At 36.9% G+C, this 21442-nt stretch overlaps 1 protein-coding gene across 8 annotated transcripts in view; it reads left to right on the plus strand.

Annotated features, from left to right (window-relative positions):
* Txndc16 (thioredoxin domain containing 16) overlaps positions 1–21442 on the plus strand; it is a 99831-nt gene that overhangs the window by 56663 nt on the left and 21726 nt on the right. For 7 of the 8 annotated variants that reach the window (XM_071608045.1, XM_071608042.1, XM_071608046.1 and 4 more), the window contains 8 exons: positions 2385–2551; positions 3016–3076; positions 12944–13067; positions 14546–14689; positions 15230–15289; positions 18429–18497; positions 19440–19608; positions 20158–20294. In XM_071608045.1, coding sequence (XP_071464146.1) covers positions 2385–2551; positions 3016–3076; positions 12944–13067; positions 14546–14689; positions 15230–15289; positions 18429–18497; positions 19440–19608; positions 20158–20294 — 931 coding nt within the window. The remainder of the gene's footprint in view (positions 1–2384; positions 2552–3015; positions 3077–12943; positions 13068–14545; positions 14690–15229; positions 15290–18428; positions 18498–19439; positions 19609–20157; positions 20295–21442) is intronic. The other variant, XM_027929847.2, reaches the window with a different exon arrangement.

A 21442-nucleotide genomic window follows, 5' to 3' on the forward strand; every position in this document is an offset into this window, starting at 1 on the left:
CCCTATTTTCTTGGCAGAACATACATGATTTTTTAAGGATCTGAATCATTACCAGACATCTAGCCTTAATGCTTGTTCCTCTTTTTACTACCAAATTACTACTACTAGTAATTAGTGATTAATAATTCTCCAAATCCACAAAGAAGAAACTAGGTTTTCCACTCTCTCAGACTGTTGCACTCATCTAGGTTTTTGGCAGAATTTAAAAACCTGTGCTGTGGACTCAGATTCCTGTTTTCTTGCTGGCTGTTCACCAGAGGCTGTCAGTTCCTAGCAGTTGCTCCCAGGTTCCTTGGCTGTATGGCTCTCTTAGGACATTGCAGCTTACTCCTCCAAAGAGGGGCAGTCTTGTTTCAGTGTGCTACAACAGACTCTTAAATGATGTAACTTATCCAAGGGAAGGGTTATTCCACAAGTCCCACCTACACTAAAGGGGAGGGAATTATACAAACTTGTGTAATCTTAGATTTCTGCCTATCATATGTCAGTGTAGAATTCTGTCTGAAAACTTTAAAATAAAAATCTTCAATAATTGGAAAGTTTGCGAAAACTTTGTGTTTTCCTGTGCGTCTGCCTTTACCCCCAATGTTAACTGCTTGGTATCCTCTTAAAATGTGGCAACTCATGTCCTTCAGTTGTGGAAAGTTTTGTGTTTATTTCATTGATTATTTCTTCCCTTCTGTTTTTTCCCTTGCCTCTTTCTGTGACTTCTATTTTTTAGATATTTGGCTTCTTGAATCAGTCCTTCAATTTTATTACCTCTTCTCTCCTACGTTCTATCTTCATTCTGCTTCCTGGGAGATTTATTCAACTTTATTTTTTAATTCTTTGTGGATGTAGTGTCTTTTCATCTCCTCCAGATTGTCAGGGTGGTTTCTGAACCTTTTTCTTCCTGCATATAGTCTGCATTTTGTCCATTTTTTGTTTTTTTTTTTTCCTGGACTGTTCTGGTGTCTTTCAGTTTTCCTCTGATGTTTGTTAATCCTTGGATAACTACTTATGATTTAGAATTTGAAACTAAAAAGTTGATTGGAAGTTTTGAGAATGTTGATGAGACTTGTTGACTCAGCTCTATAGGGTGATTGGGCCTGGGCTGCTTTTTGGCAGACCCCATTGTCAGTATCTTTAGACTTTTGGAGATTATTCGAGGTTCCCAGAAAAGCATCTTCCAATCTTCTGCTCGGGGACAGAGGTCTGACTACTAGCATTCCGAGAGCTGAGCGGAAAGGAGTCTTGGGGCACAACTTTGTAATTTAATCTCCCCTGATTTTGGCATGATGTCCACACTCTCAGCTGTTCCTGAAGTGCCCTAGATTCCTACTGACATAGACAGTTGCCTACACTCATGGATTCATGGAGGGGAATCTAGAGATCTAACTGCTTCTCAAAAGCTTTGATCTGTTCCTTTTCATTTTAGAGCCTTTGTGTTATTTTGCTTTCAATATGTCTCTTCCAGTTCCCTATATACCAGACCCTGATGGTTCCTGAGCAATTTTAGGATTATGCAGTTAAAACTGAGTTGTTTCTTAGCTTTCCTTGTTATGACTGAAGGTTTTGCATTTTAGAATCTTCTCCATCATTTACTATTCTGTCCTCCAGCTTTGAAAATATTACTGCCTTTTTTCTTTTCTGTTGTTCACATATGTGTGGTATCACTTAAAAAAAAAATTCCACTCGAGGTGGGGATGTAGCTCAGTGGCGGTAGTGTATGTGAGACCCTGGGCTCAATCCTTAGTACTACCAAATAATACACACACACTTCTGTGTAGTTTTCCTGGGATTTCCGGAAGGAATAAAATTATATGTGCATATTCAGTCTGCTATTTTAACTCACATGTTTTGTAATGTATCATTTATTATATCCTAAATTATGTACTACATATGAAAAAATTTAGTTCTCTGTTCTGTTTTCTTTAAAATATATCTATCAGTACCATGCTCTTTTTTTAATATTATTTTTTAGTTGTAGATGAACACAATATCTTTACTTATGTATTTTTATGTGGTGCTGAGGGTCGAATCCAGTGCCTCACATGTGAAGGGCAAGCACTCTACCACCGAGCTACAGCCCTAGTCCCGAGCACCATGCTTTTTTATTTGTATTTGTTTCTTTACAATATTCTTATTTTGTTTATGGTCGTATATTATATTTAACTCCTTAGTTGTATATAATATTTAAACTAATAGGTACATTTGAAGCATTAAACTTAGGAATTCATGAGATTGTTTTATTAATGTATTTATTTCACAGACTTGTTTTTCAATTGTGACTTTATTAATAAAAGCTAGTAGGAGGTTTTTAAATACAAATGTTGAAACATTATCATACAATGAAGACATTTTGTTCTGTTTTTTTTTGTTTGTTTGTTTTGTTGTAAATGAAGACTGAAGTTGCTGAAGATCCTCAACAAGTTTCAACTATTCATCTCCAACTAGGATTACCACTGGTTTTTATTGTTAGCCAACAAGCCACGTATGAAGCTGATAGAAGAACTGCAGAATGGGTTGCATGGCGTCTACTGGGAAAAGCAGGAGTTCTGCTCTTGTTAAGGTATCTTAACCACATTGAATATTCACTCTACTTAGCAAATACTAATATCGTTCTCATTTTTAATGTGGCAACTTAGTCATATAAATAAACTAAAATCTCTAATAGATCCCAACATAGTTAGAACTTACTGCTGAGCTTAAGGCTATACATTAATTGTAATCTTGACTAAAATTAAGATGGAGACTAGGAAATCCATTTTGTATTCATTTATATGTGAAATTTATCAGACCCACTAAATTGTAATCTTTATTCCTAAACATTTTGTAGCATGAGAACTTTTAGTTCTGTTTTATTTTATTTTTTTGTGGTGCTGGGGATTGAACCCAGGGCCTTATGCATGCAAAGCAAATACTCTACCAACTGAGCTATATCCCCAACCCTTAGTTCTGTTTTAGATTGACTTTCTGGATGACTATTATTTTTCAAATTAGCAACATAAAACATTTGTTTCCATTTTGAAAAAGGGACTCTTTGAAAGTGAACATTCCTCAGCACACCAATGTGATCTTCAAAAGAGCAGAACAGGTTAGTCATTTTATGTACTACCTATCATATCAGTTTATGTAAAGAAAGTTAGTACATGTGATCCTAAAGTAACATGTTTATTATGGAAAAAATTTGTAAATTGTCACTTACAATTAAATCTCTTAATATGGTACATTTCCTCTCCCATTTTCCCCTAGGACAATGACTTTTTGGATAAATAGGTAGTTTTCCATATTCTGGATTTGTGTGTTTCTTTTTGCTTTTTTCTGCATTTTTACTGTGTTCCTTTCTATTTTCTATAAATTATTTTTAAGGTTGATTAGCTTCATTAAACATTTTGGGTAAAAATATTTCATAGTGCTGACTTCATTATATTCCATCCTACCCAAAAGTATTTGATGTTTATTTTTCTCAATGATTCCATAGTTCAATCCCTGAGTTAAGGTGAGGAAAGCTAATTTTGCCCATTATAAGATACATTTTCTCTTTTCCACTTAGCAAATAAACTGAAGGTAGAAATGCAAATAATATCACAAGAGACACCAATATTTACCTTCTGGAATGCCTAAAGATTATTTAAACAATAATACCTTGACAGAGATATGGAGAAACAAGAATTATAATATACCGCTAGCAGGAGTAAAAACTGGTAAATGAAAATAGAAAAACACTAGGCAGTGTTATTAAAGTTGAAGCTGCATATATCATATGAACCAGCAACTATATTCCTGGGTATGTAACCAACAGAAATTCACATGCATGTGCACCAAAAGACAACATTATTATATTATATTCATAGTTATATTATTTTTGATAGTCTCAAACTGGAAACAACACATGATCAGTAGAATGGGTAAATAAATAAATTGGAATATATTTATTTAAGAAATACTTAAAAGTACTGAAAAAGCTGTTTTTATATGTTATAAACCTGGATGAACCTCACAATGTTGAGCAAAAGTAATCTCAAAAAAGAGTATAAATTGTATGGTTTTGTTTTATAAATTCAGAAATCAGCAAAATGTATAGATGATGAGTATTTTAATTTGGCTGGGCTGCTGAAACAAAATACCACTAATAAGGTGGCTTATAAACAACAACAATTTATTTCTCATGGTTCTAGAGGATGGGAAGCACAAGATAAGGTGCTGGAAAATTTGGTGAGAGCCCTTAGATGGTGCCTTCTCTTTGTGTTCTCACACGGTGGAAGAGATCTAATTCTCTGGGGTCTCTTTTATAAAGACACTAATCCTATTAATGAGAACTCTGCCTTTATGACCAAAGCACCTTTCAAAGAGCCTATCTCCTAATTATATCACATTGGTGATTAAGATTACACAAATGAATGTTGGGGGGACACAAACATTCAAACCAGAGTTGTAATAAAGGTCTAAACAGTGACTGACTACCTTGGCGAGAGGGGAATGACAGAAGGGCATAGATGATGGCTTCAAGGGAGCTAGTAATTTCTTATATCTTAATCAATGCCGTGGTTATACAGGTATGACCTCTTTATAAAATTTAATCAGTCTCTACTGTCAAAATCTGTGTTCTTTTCTATGTGAATGTTATAATTCAGTGAACAAGTTTACATGCAAAATTTCTATATTATATTTGGAACAATTCAATTTGATTTATTTTGATTCTTCTACCTTTTAACTCCATTATATTTTTGCAGGAGTAAAAAATTGTTTTGAGTGTAATATTGAAAAGATGAAATATGTTATATGAAAGAATAAACATATTTGGAGTTCTCTCATAGCTTTATTACATTGTATAGTTATAGTCAGGGATGATTTGCTGAAATAACCTAATGACTTAAAATTTTCGTGTTTTAAAAATATAATAGGATTCTACCCAGGAGGGGAAAGATGGCGGCGAGGGGAGTGCATTGCCCCCGTGTGCTGCTTCACTGTGTGGGAGTATGACAAGTCAGGACGGCTAAAGGATATCTTGTTAGGAATTTCCAGCAATAGTGGGGTGCTCCGGAACCTGGAGGAAGGATTTCCATCGCACGAGGATCAGCTACGGGGACTCAAACGCGAGAGGTTTGTCGCACTGCTTATTCAGCAAATCAGCCCGAGGCTAGAATCTGCAGCGTGCGCTGGGATAGAGACGCAGGGTTACAGCGCTGCAGTTTCTGCCAGCCGCGCAAGCACCGTACTCAGGGCTGAATTCTGGGTTCGAGACGGGGGAAGGAAGCGGTCCATCTCGGTTCTCCACACCGGTCAGACCACAGAGGAGGCCAGCAGCCACCATGTTGGTAAACTGACGTCACCACCGCTGTTTTCGACTGACCGCAGCTCATTCAGCCATAGAACAGGTAATTTCAGGCTGCAATTCGCCTGCGGCTTGCAGACAGATTGCTAGGGCTCAGCGCCTGGGTGCTTCTTACGGGGCGGCCGAGTTCCGGCTCCCGGAACCGCCCTGGCCCAGGGCTGCTGAGCCCGCGGAGGCTGCTTCTTGGACCCTGCGCCTACCAGAGCATACAACAAGCACTAAGCAGCCGAATTACGGCTCCCGGAACTGAGCCCGCGGGGACTGCTTCTTGGAGCTTACATTTATAGGAGCTTACACCGAGCACGGAGTGGCCGAGTTCCGGCTCCCGGAACTTCCCTGGCCCGGGGCTAGGAGCCCGCGGAAACTGCTTCTCGGTCCGGGTCCTGCTGAGGGCCGGTCAGGACTCACCCGGTGCTTTGGTTGCCCGGCAAGGGGAACGAAATGCTGCCATTCGCATAGGATACCAACATGGCAGAGATCTGATGTCTGCAGAAAGCGGCGGAGGAGGGAACTTCATCAATACCAGTGGTGACATAAGCAGTTGGTCTCCTGGTAGGGGGGGTGAGGCACAGTCACCCGAGTCTCCTCAATTTGTCGTCGAGCCAGAGGGAAGGAGCCGGGCCGCCGCCAGCGCCCGGAGCAGGCCCAGCGGCTCGCCAGCGTGGTGACCGCGTGACCCCAATTGGAGAGGGGGCGGAGCGGAGCCGCCACCCGCAACCGCAAGGTGGGCAGACCCGCGACCCAGTGGTACATGGGCGTGGTAGGAGGGGCAGGGCAGAGCCGCGGCTCGCGCTGTGACGAATGAGCGTGCAAGGTAAACAGACCTGTGACAGCCTGGCGGGTCAGGCCCAGTGGCCTGCCAGTGTGGTACACACGTCACCCCAACTGGAGTAGGGGCAGAGCAGATCCTTCTCCCACGCCCGGATCAGGCCCTGCCGGTGTGGTGGTCACGTGACCCCAATCGGGGGCGGAGCAGAACCGCCACCCGTGCCCGCAGGGTGAGCAGACCAGTGATCAACCTGTAGATCAGGCCCAGGGGTCCGCAGGCGTGGTAGGAGGGGCAGGGCAGATCCGCCGCCCGCGCCTCCAAGGTAGGCAGACCTACAACAGACCTGCGGATCAGGCCCAGGAGCCTGCCGGCATGGTACAAACACCACCCTAATTGGAGTAGTGGCAGAGCAGAGTCGCCGCCCGTGCCAGGAACAGGCCCAGTGTCCTGCAGGCGGGGTAGTCACGACACCCCAATTGGAGTAGGGGCAGAGCAGAGCCTCCACCCGTGCCCGAAAGGTGGGCAGATCTGCGACCGACCAGCGGGACAGGCCCAGTGGCCTGCCGGTACGACAGACACGTCACCCCATTTGCAGTAGGGGCAGAGTAGAGCCGCCGCCCGCGCCTGCAGGGTAGGCAAACCTGCAACCAACCGGCGGATCAGACCCAGTGGCCTGCTGGCGTGGTACACTCGTCACCCCAATTGGAGTAGGGGCAGAACAGAGCCACCGCCAGCTCCCAGAACAGGCCCAGTGACCTGCCCGCGTGGTAGCCACGACACCCCAATTGGAATAAGGAGAGAGCAGAGCCGCCGCCTGCACCTGCAGGAAAGATACGCAAGCAGTATGAAAAGACAAGGAAAGAAAGGACCACAAGCAATGCAGGTCAACGCAACTTTAGAAGAGGTAACAGCTGCAGCAGATGGAATGTCAGATAAAGAATTCAGGATATACATGCTTCAGATGATCTGGAGTATCAAGGAAGACATTAAACAGCAAAATCAGACAATGAAAGATCACTTCGACAACGAATTACGCAAACAAATCCAGGAAGCAAAGGATCAACTATACAGGGAGATAGAGGTTATAAAAAACAAACAAACAGAAATCCTAGAAATGCAGGAAGCAATAAACCAACTTAAAAACTCAATGGAGAATACTACCAGCAGAGTAGAACACTTAGAAGATAGAACATCAGACAATGAAGACAAAGTATTTCAACTGGAAAAGAACATAGACAGCTCAGCAAGACTGTTAAGAAACCATGAGCAGAACATCCAAGAAATATGGGATAACATTAAGAGACCAAATTTAAGAGTCATTGGGATACAGGAAGGTACAGAGCTCCAAACCAAAGGAATGAGAAGTCTATTCAATGAAATAATACAAGAAAACTTCCCAGACTTGAAGAATGAGACAGAATCCCAAATCCTAGAAGCCTACAGGACGCCGAATGTGCAAAATCATAAGAGATCCACACCTAGACACATTATAATGAAGATGCCCAACATACAGAATAAGGAGAGAATTTTAAAAGCTACAAGAGAAAGGAAGCAGATTACATTTAGGGGTAAGCCAATCAGGATAACAGCTGATCTGTCAACACAGACTCTGAAAGCTAGACGATCCTGGAATAACATATTTCAAACACTGAAAGAAAATGGGTTCCAACCAAGAATTGTGTATCCAGCGAAATTAAGCTTCAGGATGGAGGATGAAATTAAAACCTTCCACGATAAACAAAAGTTTAAAGAATTCGCAGCTAGAAAACCATCTCTTCAAAACATCCTCGCCAAAGCATTACAGGAAGAGGAAATGGAAAATAACAATGAAAACCAACAGTGGGAGGTAGGACAGTAAAGGGGGGGGGATAATCAAAGAGGAAAACAAACCATGTTTAGTAACAGAAATAAACAAATATGGCTGGAAGAACAACCCATATCTCAATAATAACCCTAAATGTTAACGGCTTAAACTCACCAATTAAGAGACACAGGCTAGTAGAATGGATCACAAAACAAGACCCAACAATATGCTGCCTACAGGAGACGCATTTGATAGGAAAGGACATACATAGGCTGAAGGTGAAAGGTTGGGAAAAATCATATCACTCATATGGACTTCGGAAACAAGCAGGAGTGTCCATACTCATATCAAATAAAATAGATTTCAAGCCAAAGTTAATCAAAAGAGATAAAGAGGGACACTACATACTGCTTAAGGGAACCATACACCAACAAGACATAACAATCATAAATATTTATGCCCCAAACAATGGTGCAGCTACATTCGTCAAACAAACTCTTCTCAAGTTCAAGAGTCTAATAGACCACCATACCATAATCATGGGAGACTTCAACACACCTCTCTCGCCACTGGACAGATCTTCCAAACAAAAGTTGAATAAGGAAACTATAGAACTCAATAACACTATTAATAACCTAGACCTAATTGACATATATAGAATATACCACCCAACATCAAGCAGTTACACTTTTTTCTCAGCAGCACATGGATCCTTCTCAAAAATAGATCATATATTATGTCACAGGGCAACTCTTAGACAATATAAAGGAGTAGAGATAATACCATGCATCTTATCTGATCATAATGGAATGAAACTGAAAATCAATGATAAAAGAAGGAAGGAAAAAGCATACATCACTTGGAGAATGAACAATAGGTTACTGAATGATCAATGGGTTATAGAAGACATCAAGAAGGAAATCAAAAAATTCTTAGAGATAAATGAAAACACAGACACAACATATCGGAATCTATGGGACACATTGAAAGCAGTTCTAAGAGGAAAATTCATTGCTTGGAGTTCATTCCTTAAAAAAAGAAAAAACCAACAAATAAATGATCTCATACTTCATCTCAAAATCCTTGAAAATGAAGAGCAAAACAACAGCAAAAGAAGTAGAAGGCAAGAAATAATTAAAATCAGAGCTGAAATTAATGAAATCGAAACAAAAGAAACAATTGAAAAAATTGACAAAACTAAAAGTTGGTTCTTTGAAAAAATAAACAAAATCGACAGACCCTTAGCGATGCTAGCGAAGAGAAGAAGAGAGAGAACTCAAATTACTAGCATACGGGATGAAAAAGGCAATATCACAACAGACACTTCAGAAATACAGAAGATAATCAAAAACTATTTTGAATCCTTATACTCCAATAAATTAGAAGATAGTGAAGGCATAGATAAATTTCTTAAGTCATATGATCTGCCCAGATTGAGTCAGGAGGATATAGAAAACCTAAACAGACCAATATCAATTGAGGAAATAGAAGAAACCATAAAAAGACTACCAACTAAGAAAAGCCCGGGTCCAGATGGGTATACAGCAGAATTTTACAAAACCTTTAAAGAAGAACTAATACCAATACTTTTCAAGCTACTTCAGGAAATAGAAAAGGAGGGAGAACTTCCAAATTCATTCTATGAGGCCAACATCACCCTGATACCTAAACCAGACAAAGACACTTCAAAGAAAGAAAACTACAGACCAATATCTCTAATGAACCTAGATGCAAAAATCCTCAATAAAATTCTGGCAAATCGGATACAAAAACATATCAAAAAAATTGTACACCATGATCAAGTAGGATTCATCCCTGGGATGCAAGGCTGGTTCAATATACGGAAATCAATAAATGTTATTCACCACATCAATAGACTTAAAAATAAGAACCATATGATCATCTCGATAGATGCGGAAAAAGCATTTGACAAAGTACAGCATCCCTTTATGTTCAAAACTCTAGAAAAACTAGGGATAACAGGAACATACCTCAATATTGTAAAAGCAATCTATGCTAAGCCTCAGGCTAGCATCATTCTGAATGGAGAAAAACTGAAGGCATTCCCTCTAAAATCTGGAACTAGACAGGGATGCCCTCTCTCTCCACTTCTGTTCAACATAGTTCTCGAAACACTGGCCAGAGCAATTAGACAGACGAAAGAAATTAAAGGCATAAAAATAGGAAAAGAAGAACTTAAATTATCACTATTTGCAGATGATATGATTCTATACCTAGCAGACCCAAAAGGCTCTACAAAGAAACTATTAGAGCTAATAAATGAATTCAGCAAAGTGGCAGGATATAAAATCAACACACATAAATCAAAGGCATTCCTGTATATCAGCGACAAATCCTCTGAATTGGAAATGAGGACAACCACTCCATTCAAAATATCTTCAAAAAAAATAAAATACTTGGGAATCAACCTAACAAAAGAGGTGAAAGACTTATACAATGAAAACTACAGAACCCTAAAGAGAGAAATAGAAGAAGATCTTAGAAGATGGAAAAATATACCCTGTTCATGGATAGGCAGAACTAACATCATCAAAATGGCAATATTACCAAAAGTTCTCTATAGGTTTAATGCAATGCCAATCAAAATCCCAACGGCATTTCTTGTAGAAATAGAGAAAGCAATCATGAAATTCATATGGATAAATAAAAGACCCAGAATAGCAAAAACAATGCTAAGCAGGAAGTGTGAATCAGGCGGTATAGCGATACCAGACTTCAAACTATACTACAGAGCAATAGTAACAAAAACAGCATGGTACTGGTACCAAAACAGGCGGGTGGACCAATGGTACAGAATAGAGGACACAGAAACCAATCCACAAAACTACAACTATCTTATATTTGATAAAGGGGCTAAAAGCATGCAATGGAGGAAGGATAGCATCTTCAACAAATGGTGCTGGGAAAACTGGAAATCCATATGCAACAAAATGAAACTGAATCCCTTTCTCTCGCCATGCACAAAAGTGAATTCAAAATGGATCAAGGAGCTTGATATCAAATCAGAGACGCGCCGTCTGATAGAAGAAAAAGTTGGCTACGATCTACAGTCGGTGGGGTCGGGCTCCAAATTCCTCAATAGGACACCCATAGCACAAAAGTTAATAACTAGAATCAACAAATGGGACTTACTCAAACTAAAAAGTTTTTTCTCAGCAAAAGAAACAATAAGAGAGGTAAATAGGGAGCCTACACCCTGGGAACAAATCTTTACTCCTCACACTTCAGATAGAGCCCTAATATCCAGAGTATACAAAGAACTCAAAAAATTAGACAATAAGAAAACAAACAACCCAATCAACAAATGGGCCAAGGACCTGAACAGACACTTCTCAGAGGAGGACATACAGTCAATCAACAAGTACATGAAAAAATGCTCAACATCTCTAGCTGTCAGAGAAATGCAAATCAAAACCACCCTAAGATACCATCTCACTCCAGTAAGATTGTCAGCCATTAGGAAGTCAAACAACAACAAGTGCTGGCGAGGATGTGGGGAAAAGGGTACACTTGTACATTGCTGGTGGGACTGCAGATTGGTGCAGCCAATTTGGAAAGCAGTATGGAGATTTCTTGGAAAGCTGGGAATGGAGCCACCATTTGACCCAGCTATTCCCCTTCTTGGTCTATTCCCTAAAGACCTAAAAAGAGCATGCTACAGGGACACTGCTACATCGATGTTCATAGCAGCACAGTTCACAATAGCAAGACTGTGGAACCAACCTAGATGCCCTTCAATAGACGAATGGATAAAAAAAATGTGGCATTTATACACAATGGAGTATTACTCTGCATTAAAAAATGACAAAATCATAGAATTTACAGGGAAATGGATGGCATTAGAGCAGATTATGCTAAGTGAAGCTAGCCAATCCCTAAAAAACAAATGCCAAATGTCTTCTTTGATATAAGGAGAGTAACTAAGAACAGTGTAGGGACGAAGAACAGGAGAAGAAGATTAACATTTAACAGGGATGAGAGGTGGGAGGGAAAGGGAGAGAGAAGGGAAATTGCATGGTAATGGAAGGAGACCCTCAGGGTTATACAGTGGAGGAGGTAGAGAGAGAGGAGGGGAGGGGAGGGGAGAGGTGGGGAGGGGGGAGGGTGGAGGATGGGAAAGGCAGTGGAGCACAACAGACACTAGTATGGCAATTTGTAAATCAATGGATGAGTAACTGATGTGATTCTGCAATCTGTGTATGGGGTGAAGGTGGGAGTTCATAACCCACTTGAATCAAAGTGTGGAATATGATATGTCAAGAAATTTGTAATGTTTTGAACAACCCACAATAAAAAATTTAAAAAAAAAAAAAAATAGCAAAAAATACCAGAAAAATTCATAAATTAAAAAAAAAAAAAAAAAAATATATAATAGTTGGGGCTAGGGTTATGGCTCAGTGGTAGAGTGCTTTCCTAGCATGTGCAAGGCCCTGGGTTCAATCCTCAGCACCACATAAAGATAAATAAATAAAATAAAGATATTGTGTCTAACTACAACTAAAAAATGTAATAGTTGGATATTATTGAAGGAATAATATTGATCTCAACAGAATAGAATTTGATATGCTTAAAATGCCTGAGAACAGAGAGTCATTTTATGTTTATAATTAAACAGGGAATTGGACTTCTCTGTGGAATTATTTTAAATAAAGTATTATTTTTAACATCTGTAGAATATAAAAATAACTGATTTTGATTGGTTCCATTTGCATTAAAATCATATATATTTCCATTGTATGTTGAGGTAGGGGGTGCTGTTTATTATATTCAAGTATTTTACAGACTTCAGTCTAAGGCAGTTGTGACAAGAAGCAAGAGAGACTGTCAGATCCTCTTTTTTCAGTAGTATGCACTGTCTTAGGGGGATGCTTTGGATGCTTTCCTTGTCATAGTAATTGTGTATTTCCTTTTTTTTTCCTTGAGAAAAAAATCAAAGTTTAGTTTCATTTTAGTGTCAAACAAGTAGAATGTTTTTAGGTTAACATGCTATGCTATATTTTAGTGATTTTTTTAAAAAATAACATATTTCTAGGAAGTACCAGTGGAATTTTTGGAGTTACATGATGTTGAATTAATAATTTCCCATGTGGAAAATAATAATCACATTGAGGAAACACAAGAAGATGAAGACGATGACATGGAAGATCCAGACATGGGTAATAGTTGTAAGGCTTGCCACCTCCTTTACTGTCCTGACACCTATAGGTTTGGTGAAGTTTATAGTGGGTTAACTTTCTCACAGAAAGTATCACATTCAAAACTCTGTGAAGCAGCCTGGAGAAATTTATTTTGAATCACATTTTATCAAGTTGATTTGGTAAAAAGATGTAAGAATGCTGTGTTTTGTTTAGTGCATACCTTTCTTGGTACACATCAGTCTTCTAACCTTCCACAGCTGTGCTTTTTATTCTCCTAATCAGTTCTCTCAGTTCTTTTGGCCTGCTTCATGTTTAAAAGTCCATCCAGAAACCACAATATATTTCATTTTTTTAAATTATAGCTTTATAGTTATGCAGAGAATCTGGGTTCATCCTGACAAACTCATACTGCATGGAATTAAATTTCGGTTCATGATCTCTTTCCCCACCTGTTTCCCTCCCGTACACCTTCCCCTCTCCCATAACAACATATTTCATTTTTATTATTTTTTAGTAGGAAATGAAATTTTGTAGTGTTTGTAGTTATAAATTAGTCTGATTATTAACAGAATAGAGAGTAAATTTCAATAACATTTTATTCTTTTTTTATTGATTTTTTAAAAAAATAAATGATAGCAGAATGCATTACAATTCTTATTATTACATATATACAGCACAATTTTTCATATCTCTGGTTGTATATAAAGTATGTTGACATCAATTTGTGTCTTCATACATGTACTTTAGATAATGATGTCCATCACATTCCACCATCCTTGCTAATATCCTGCCCCTCCCATTCCCTCCCACCCCTCTTCCCTATCTAGAATTCATCTATTCCTCCCATGCTCTCCCTCCCTACCCCAATATGAATCAGCCTTCTTATATCAGAGTCTGAAACATTCTTTTCTTGATTCTCTAACTGGGAGAATTTGGATCTCTAAATCTAAATTTTCCTGTTACAAACCCTCTATCTCTTACTTTTATTCATAAACTGATAATTTATCATTACATATTTATTCATTTATCAAGTTTATTGTCTGGCTTTTCTATAGATAGAAGCACCATGTGGTCAGGGATTGTGTCTGTTATTTTTGACATTTGCCCTAGTATTTATCACAGTATTTGGCATATAGTAGAAGCTGAATAAGCACTGTCAAATATGTATGGTAGAGTCTTTTAGAGTTGTAAATTAATATAATGATTGGAAAGAAAATAGCAATGCTTATATTATTTGTAGAACAAAAATAAATAATTATTTCTAAACTAAACTTTGTAACTAGTCTGAACTTTTAACTTCTAGATCAGAAAGCATCTCAGTGTTATTTCAGATAGGAAGCCAGGCAACTGGAAAGTCTTCTAAATATACATTTTAACTACTTAGTATGTATTTAAAAGTTTTTTATAACAAAGTACCAAATTTTCATTTGCTTGCTTATAAGTTTAAATATTTTTAATTATACAACCAAAATTAGTTCCTTTTTTAAACATTTTAGATATTCAAGATGATGAAGTTGCAGAAACTGTTTACAGAGATAGGAAGAGACAGTTACCTTTGGAACTGACAGTGGAACTCACAGAAGAGACATTTAATGCAACAGTAATGGCTTCTGACAGCATAGTGCTCTTCTATGCTGGTTGTAAGTATGAGCCTGTAGAGGAGACTGCAATACATATTAGGACATTTAAAGTAGAATTTATTTTTGAATTCTATAAAGTTCACATTGTAAAAATAACAGCTTTCCTATGTTCCAAATAGACTGCACATATTGAAACATTTACTTCTAACTGATTCTAAGGAATAAAACTGATTTTATATATCTCTATGAATGTGATTTACGAATTGAAGGTTAATCATTAAACTAGGTATTTAGCTAATTAATTTGAAGACTCTTGATTCATGCCAATAATTTTAATATATTAACAGTTCTTATAGATTTATAGGAAATATATACTTTTATCTTCAAATAATAGTCTTTCAACTATATTACTTGCAGTATGAATGTAGAGAGTTGCATTTGGAGCCCTTTTAAGTTGTTGGACAATATTGAGTACTCTACTATATTTCTTATTTGGAAATAATAACTTGGGGTAAACCTATTTGTTTGTTATATATAAGTATGGGTGCTTTGGAGATAAACATCTTGTAATATCTATTGAATTTTTTTATTTTAATCTAGGGCATGCAGTATCCATGGCATTTCTACAGTCCTATATTGATGTGGCAATTAAATTAAAAGGTAGTATATTGTGATATGCATGCTTATTTTCCTGATTTCTGAGCTGTAATCTTTTTATAAAATGGTGTCATCCTAAAGATATAGAAAACCACATAAAATTTCAGGTTGTTATGTTTATGTATCCAAGGTTAAATTAAATTAAGAGTATCAAAAATGCTTAGAAGCTGGACATGGTGATGCACTGCTATAATCCCAGCAGCTCAGGAGGCTGAGGCAGGAGGATGGAGAGTTCAAAGCCAGACTTAGCAATTTATTGAGGTACTAAACAACCCAGTGAGACCCTGTCTCGAAATAAAATATGAAAAAGAGCTGGGGATGTGGCTCAGTGGTTGAGTGCCTCTGAGTTCAATCCCACGTACCAAAAAAAAAAAAAAAGTGCTGAGAAGCCTTCACTTTGATTATTTCATGGGACTTCTAGTAGAAACAAAGAGAGTCCGTGTATTAAGTACTTATGGCTACACAGTGTACCAGTGACCTTTTTGGCTAAATTCAGTCATTCAGCAAACATTTATTGAGTGCCAATTATTATTAAATACTGAAGATAAAAATTTGAAAGGTAACACCCAGTCTCACAGTCTATGAAAGATCCAAGGTCCCTGTGTTCTTGAAGCTATACAATTACCTCCTCTTGGACTATGATATTTTTTAATAGTTAGAATCTTTTTGTCTTAACTATTCTATTAAACCTAATTCAGTGGTAGTTAAATAAGAGAATAAGGACTGGACTTTAACTCAAAATGTTTAGGCCATCATTACATCAAAGGCATGAGGAGAAGTGGTGAGACCTTTTAGTAAAGGGGTAGCAATGGATAAGATGTGTATAATATTTTGTAATCATTTGAATATGACAGATGGTAACATATTTTGTGTCTGTGGTATGGTTGCTTCCTACTGTTTACCTTGTAAATAGAAGCTATTATAGTTAAATAGGCTTATTCTTGGCTCCTCTGAGAATGTTATTTACCATTTATCTTTTTTTGGGGGGGGTGGGGGGCGGGTACCAGGGATTGAACTCAGGGGCACTCAACCACTTAATCATATCCCCAGCCCTTTTTTTGTACTTTATTTTGAGACAAGGTCTTACTGAGTTGCTTGGTGCCTCACCATTGCTGAGGCTGGCTTTGAATTTGCAATCTATTTGCTTCAGCCTCCCTAGCTGCTGGGATTACAGGCATGTGCCACCACACCTGGCTACCATTTAGTTTTTGACTTGTATGTGTTGACAGAATAAAAAGGTAGATAACCAATCCAGGACTTGCTTTCTTTTTCATTCAGTATGTTCTTTATGAATAACAGTCCTATTAATAATTAGATGTCACATAAATGGACTATTTTGGAAGTTCTAGGGCTTATTGTAGAAATGTATAGTATAGGTAACTATTGTGTATAGTATAGGTAACTATTGTATTTTGGACTTTTTTAGAATTTGGAATATTTGCATATAATGTGATACATTGGGGATAGGACCCAAGTCTAAACATGAAATTTGTTTATTTCATGTGCATTCTACACATATAGGCTGAAAGAAATTTTATATAGTATTTTTAATGCACTTAAGTTTTGACTGATTTCTGTTACATGAGGTTAGATGTGGAATTTTTTACTTTTGGAGTTCATGTTGGCACTCAGAAATATTCAGATTTTGGAGCATTTTGTATTTCAGACATTTAGTTTAAAGATGTTCATCCTGTTTTATAACTGCAAATTAGGATAATAGTAGTACTTTGAAATTAGTCCTATTAATTTGTCTTTTAGGTTGACTTCCTGGGAAAAATGTCATTTTTCATTTCAGTCTAAAAATATTTTTTACTCAGTCACAAGGTGGCAGCAAATGTCAAATTTTGATGCTTGACATAGTATCTGTATCAAAGAGAATCTATTTTTTCTGCTTCAAAGTAGGAGTTCTATTTGAAATTAACGCATTGATAAAGAGGAATACAATACTGTAGCTATCTCAGAATATTACACTATTCAGATTGAAATATGAGTGAACACTGAAACCATTTTATAGAAAATAAAAATTTTATAATAACTTCAGCATAAGCAGGCTTAGAACTTTTAATAACATGTATCATGTGCTCTTTTTCTAGTTTTAAAGATAATATTAAAGTTTCAACTTTGTAGGGACAAAGTAATATGTTTAGCAGAAGTAGATGTGTTGAGGCTGCTTACTGAATGGAAGGAACATCTATATTGGGTGGCAATATAAGATGGCGCTCTATGTGAACAAGCATCACTTGATACTTGTTGAGGACATGATTAAAGAATAGGAGAACTTTGTAGAAGATTTAGCAGGTTTGGTTTTGGAAGGGATAAAACTTATTTTTGTTTATATGATCATATGTTGTTTAGGTATTAAAATATTTTCAAAAGTTTAAATTTGTTCTTGAAGGAATATCAGTGACCATCCATACATTTTTTTTTTTTTTTGAGAGAGAGAGAGAGAGAGAGAGAATTTTAGTATTTATTTTTTAGTTTTCGGCAGACACAACATCTTTGTTTGTATGTGGTGCTGAGGATCGAACCCGGGCCACACGCATGCCAGGCGAGCGCACTACCGCTTGAGCCACATCCCCAGCCCCATCCATACATTTTTATAGACTGAGTACCTACTGTATAACAGACCTTGTAATAAACACTGGAAATGTAATGGTGAATTAGACACTGCTTGTTTTATCAGAATTTTAATACTAAATTCTAAGTGATAGATAAGTCATTGCCTTTATGAACTATAATAAAAATCTCTGAAAATATAAAGATGAATTTTCATTATTAAAAATTTGGGATGATAAAATATTTTTTAAAATATTGCATCTCACAAATTGAATCATTTGGTTTGGCTGTATCCTAAATTAATATACAGAGACTTCTTATTTCATATGATATTAAAGTTTATTTTTTTTAGAATTTTTTTCTTTCAAAATCTGAATTGTGTGGTGCTTGTTTTGATTTTTGATCTCTTTTCACCCAGCAATTTATGTATTTCAAAGAACTTTACATGTTGTATAATAGAACAAATAGGAATTTCTGCTTTGGATTACAATATGTGATTTTAAGCTGAAATTATAATATTTAGATGGGCATGCCTGCAACCCTAGATGAGTTTCGCATGTGTCATTTACTCACGTGTTTATTAAAGGTGATTCATGTACAAGGACTGCTGTAGATGCTGGAAGTCAATGGTCACTACTATCAAGCAGCTCTCTTGGTAGGGGCAAACATTAATCAAATAACTAAACAAAGGAATACCTAATTCATAAGGAGATAAAGGAGCATATATCAGAGGAACCTGATATAAATCAGGATGTTCCACATGTAATCACAAATAATGAAAAAGACCTAACTCTGCAAAGGTTGGTGGTGGGGCAAGGAGGGTATTTGCTACAAAAACAGGGTTGGTGGGGAGCAGGGTAGCACCAGAACAGACTTGAGTTTTGAAAAGATAATATCTACAATTATTGTAGAGCCATTGAATCCAGGGAAGTGAGTTAGAAGCCTATTGTAGTTATCTAGGAGAAATGATGACTAGAGTATTGACAGTAAAGAGAAATGGACAACAATTAGAAATATTTAAACTTAAAGTGGTAAAATTGAAAATGTGTACTGATTGATGAGACATGGAGGGGCTTGGGAATGGGGAGGCATGTAGGATGATGCTTTGTTCTGTGAATTGCACAATTTTCACCAAGTAACACGGGAAGGAAAGCTATATTTGGTTTTAGACATAGATATGTAGAGTTTGAAGATGTTTTCATTCTCAGGGAAGAAGGTAGTAAGGTTTCATGGTCCTGGAACTTCAAGGAGGAATCTGGACCAAGGATACACATTTTGGATTCATTAGATTGTTGATGGTTATTGAGATTGTCTAGGAACAGAGTGTAGAACAAGAAGAGAAAGCAGTTTAAACGGAGCCTTGAGGAACTCCCAATTCCACTAGCAGAAGAGCCTTCAAGGAGTACCAAAAAGGAAAAGCAAGAGAGGTAGGAAAGAAGCTGATAGGGGAATTGTCACAAAAATCAAAGGAAGAGTGTTTCAGCAGAAGTGTTCCACACTGAGAGGTTAAAATTGTTGGGCTAGGAAGAGAATGAAGATTCTAGCAGATGATATTCTGCATTAATATCTACAAAATGTGCATTTTCCTTTAATTTAGACACATCCACTATGCTTCTTACTAGAATAAACTGTGCAGATTGGTCTGATATATGTACTAAGCAAAATGTCTCTGAGTTTCCCATTGTAAAGATGTACAAGAAAGGCGAGAACCCAGTATCATATGTTGGTATGCTAGGAACTGAAGGTCTCCTGAAGTTTATACAACTGTAAGTATTCAGCTTCACTATAAGATTTTTAATTCTGGGGATCTGTAGAAGTTCTAATTCTCATAGTTTGTTGACATCCTTTGTTAAGGATGACATCCTTTATTAAGGATACATTCCTTAATAAATAATAGATCACAGAGTAAATATTGATAAGGACTGTCATTGCACATTCCATTATTTTGGGGGAGATGGTTATTTTATTTATTGAAACTGATTTTTTTAAAAGAATAATATTTGTGAGGCATGGAGGGCTGAGGCAGAGGATTGCAAGTTTGAGGTCAACCTGGAAAATTTAGTAAGACTTTTGTTTCAAAAATTTGAAAGAAGAGCTCTGGGGGTGTAACTCACTGGTAGAACACTTGCTTCATATGTGCAGGATCCTGGGGTTGGTACGCTAGTCCCATAAAATAAATAAATAGTATTTAGTTGTCTTTTTTTTTTTGTCAAGTTTATCATGTGTAATATGTTGTTTGCTAAGTTCAATGTTTTTTAACAAACTGAAAGATATCTTTAAAAATTAATTTTGAATATAGTTATGTATTTATCCAGCAACAGGATTTCATATCCAGTGAACATAACACTGATCCAGGAAGCAGAAAAATATTTAAGTGGAGAATTATATAAAGACTTGCTCACCTATTCTAGTGTGTCAGTACTGGGACTATTTAGTCCAACCATGACAACAGGTAAGTAGAGTTGAGATTTAAATTAAATAATGTACAGTTAAACATGTATTGTAAATTGTGTGTTATATACAGTACTTTTTAAAAATGGGGTTTTAGTGCTTGTCTAATGAATTAGCATGAGATCTTCATAGATTAAGTAGATTAAGTTTTTTTTCAAATTATTTTCCCCCAGTTTATTGTTTGCTTTTTAACTTTATTTAATAATAGTTTGTATGTAGTAGTTTAAAATTTGCACTCAAATTTATTGATTTTGATATATATATATTTTATTGCTTTTAGATATAAAAAATTCTTATGCTGGGTGTAGTGGCACATGCCTATAATCCCAGCAGTTCAGGAGGCTGAGGCAGGAGGATCCAGGTTCAAAACCAGGCTCAACAATTTAGCGAGACCATCTCAAAATAAAAATTGAACAATAAAAGGCTGAGAATGTAGCTCAGTGGTAGAGTGCCCCTGGTTTCAATTCCCCCCAAAATCTTATTGTATCAGTTAATATTCACCTGTAATTTATTGCTTTAACATATAATATTGTCTTAATTTATATTGTCTCCTTGTTATGAATATTTTTCTTTTTTAAAAAGTTGTAGTAAAATATATATAACATAAAATTTATCATCTTAACTGTTTTTAAGTGTATAGTTCTCTAATGTTACGTATATTCACACTGTTGTACAACTAACCTCCAGAACCTTTGCATTTTGCAGAACTGAAACACTATATTCATTAAACTCCTCCACTCCATCTCTCCCCTGCCTTTATCACTACCATTCTATTTTCAGTTTTATATGCATCTGACTACAAGGGGAATCACGTATTTCTTTTTCTGTCTGGTTTACTTGATTTAGCGTGATATATTCAAAGGTTATGCTTGCTATAGGATATATCAGAAGTTCCTTCCATTTTAAGACTGATTAATATGCCATTATATGCAAATTATATTACCTTTTTACTCTGATTGTATCCTTTGATTTTTTTTCTCTTTAAAAGTATTTTAACCATTAAGATAATCTTGATACCTGATATGAGGCCAGATACCAACTTAACACTTTCTAAGTAACTAACAGTTACTCTTTTTTTCTTCTGCTTACATATGATCTCACCATCCCCATGTTAAATCCATATCTCTGAATGTGTATGTATGTCTTCAA

Source organism: Marmota flaviventris, chromosome 2 (assembly GCF_047511675.1).
Source record: "Marmota flaviventris isolate mMarFla1 chromosome 2, mMarFla1.hap1, whole genome shotgun sequence".
Taxonomy (NCBI): domain Eukaryota; kingdom Metazoa; phylum Chordata; class Mammalia; order Rodentia; family Sciuridae; genus Marmota; species Marmota flaviventris.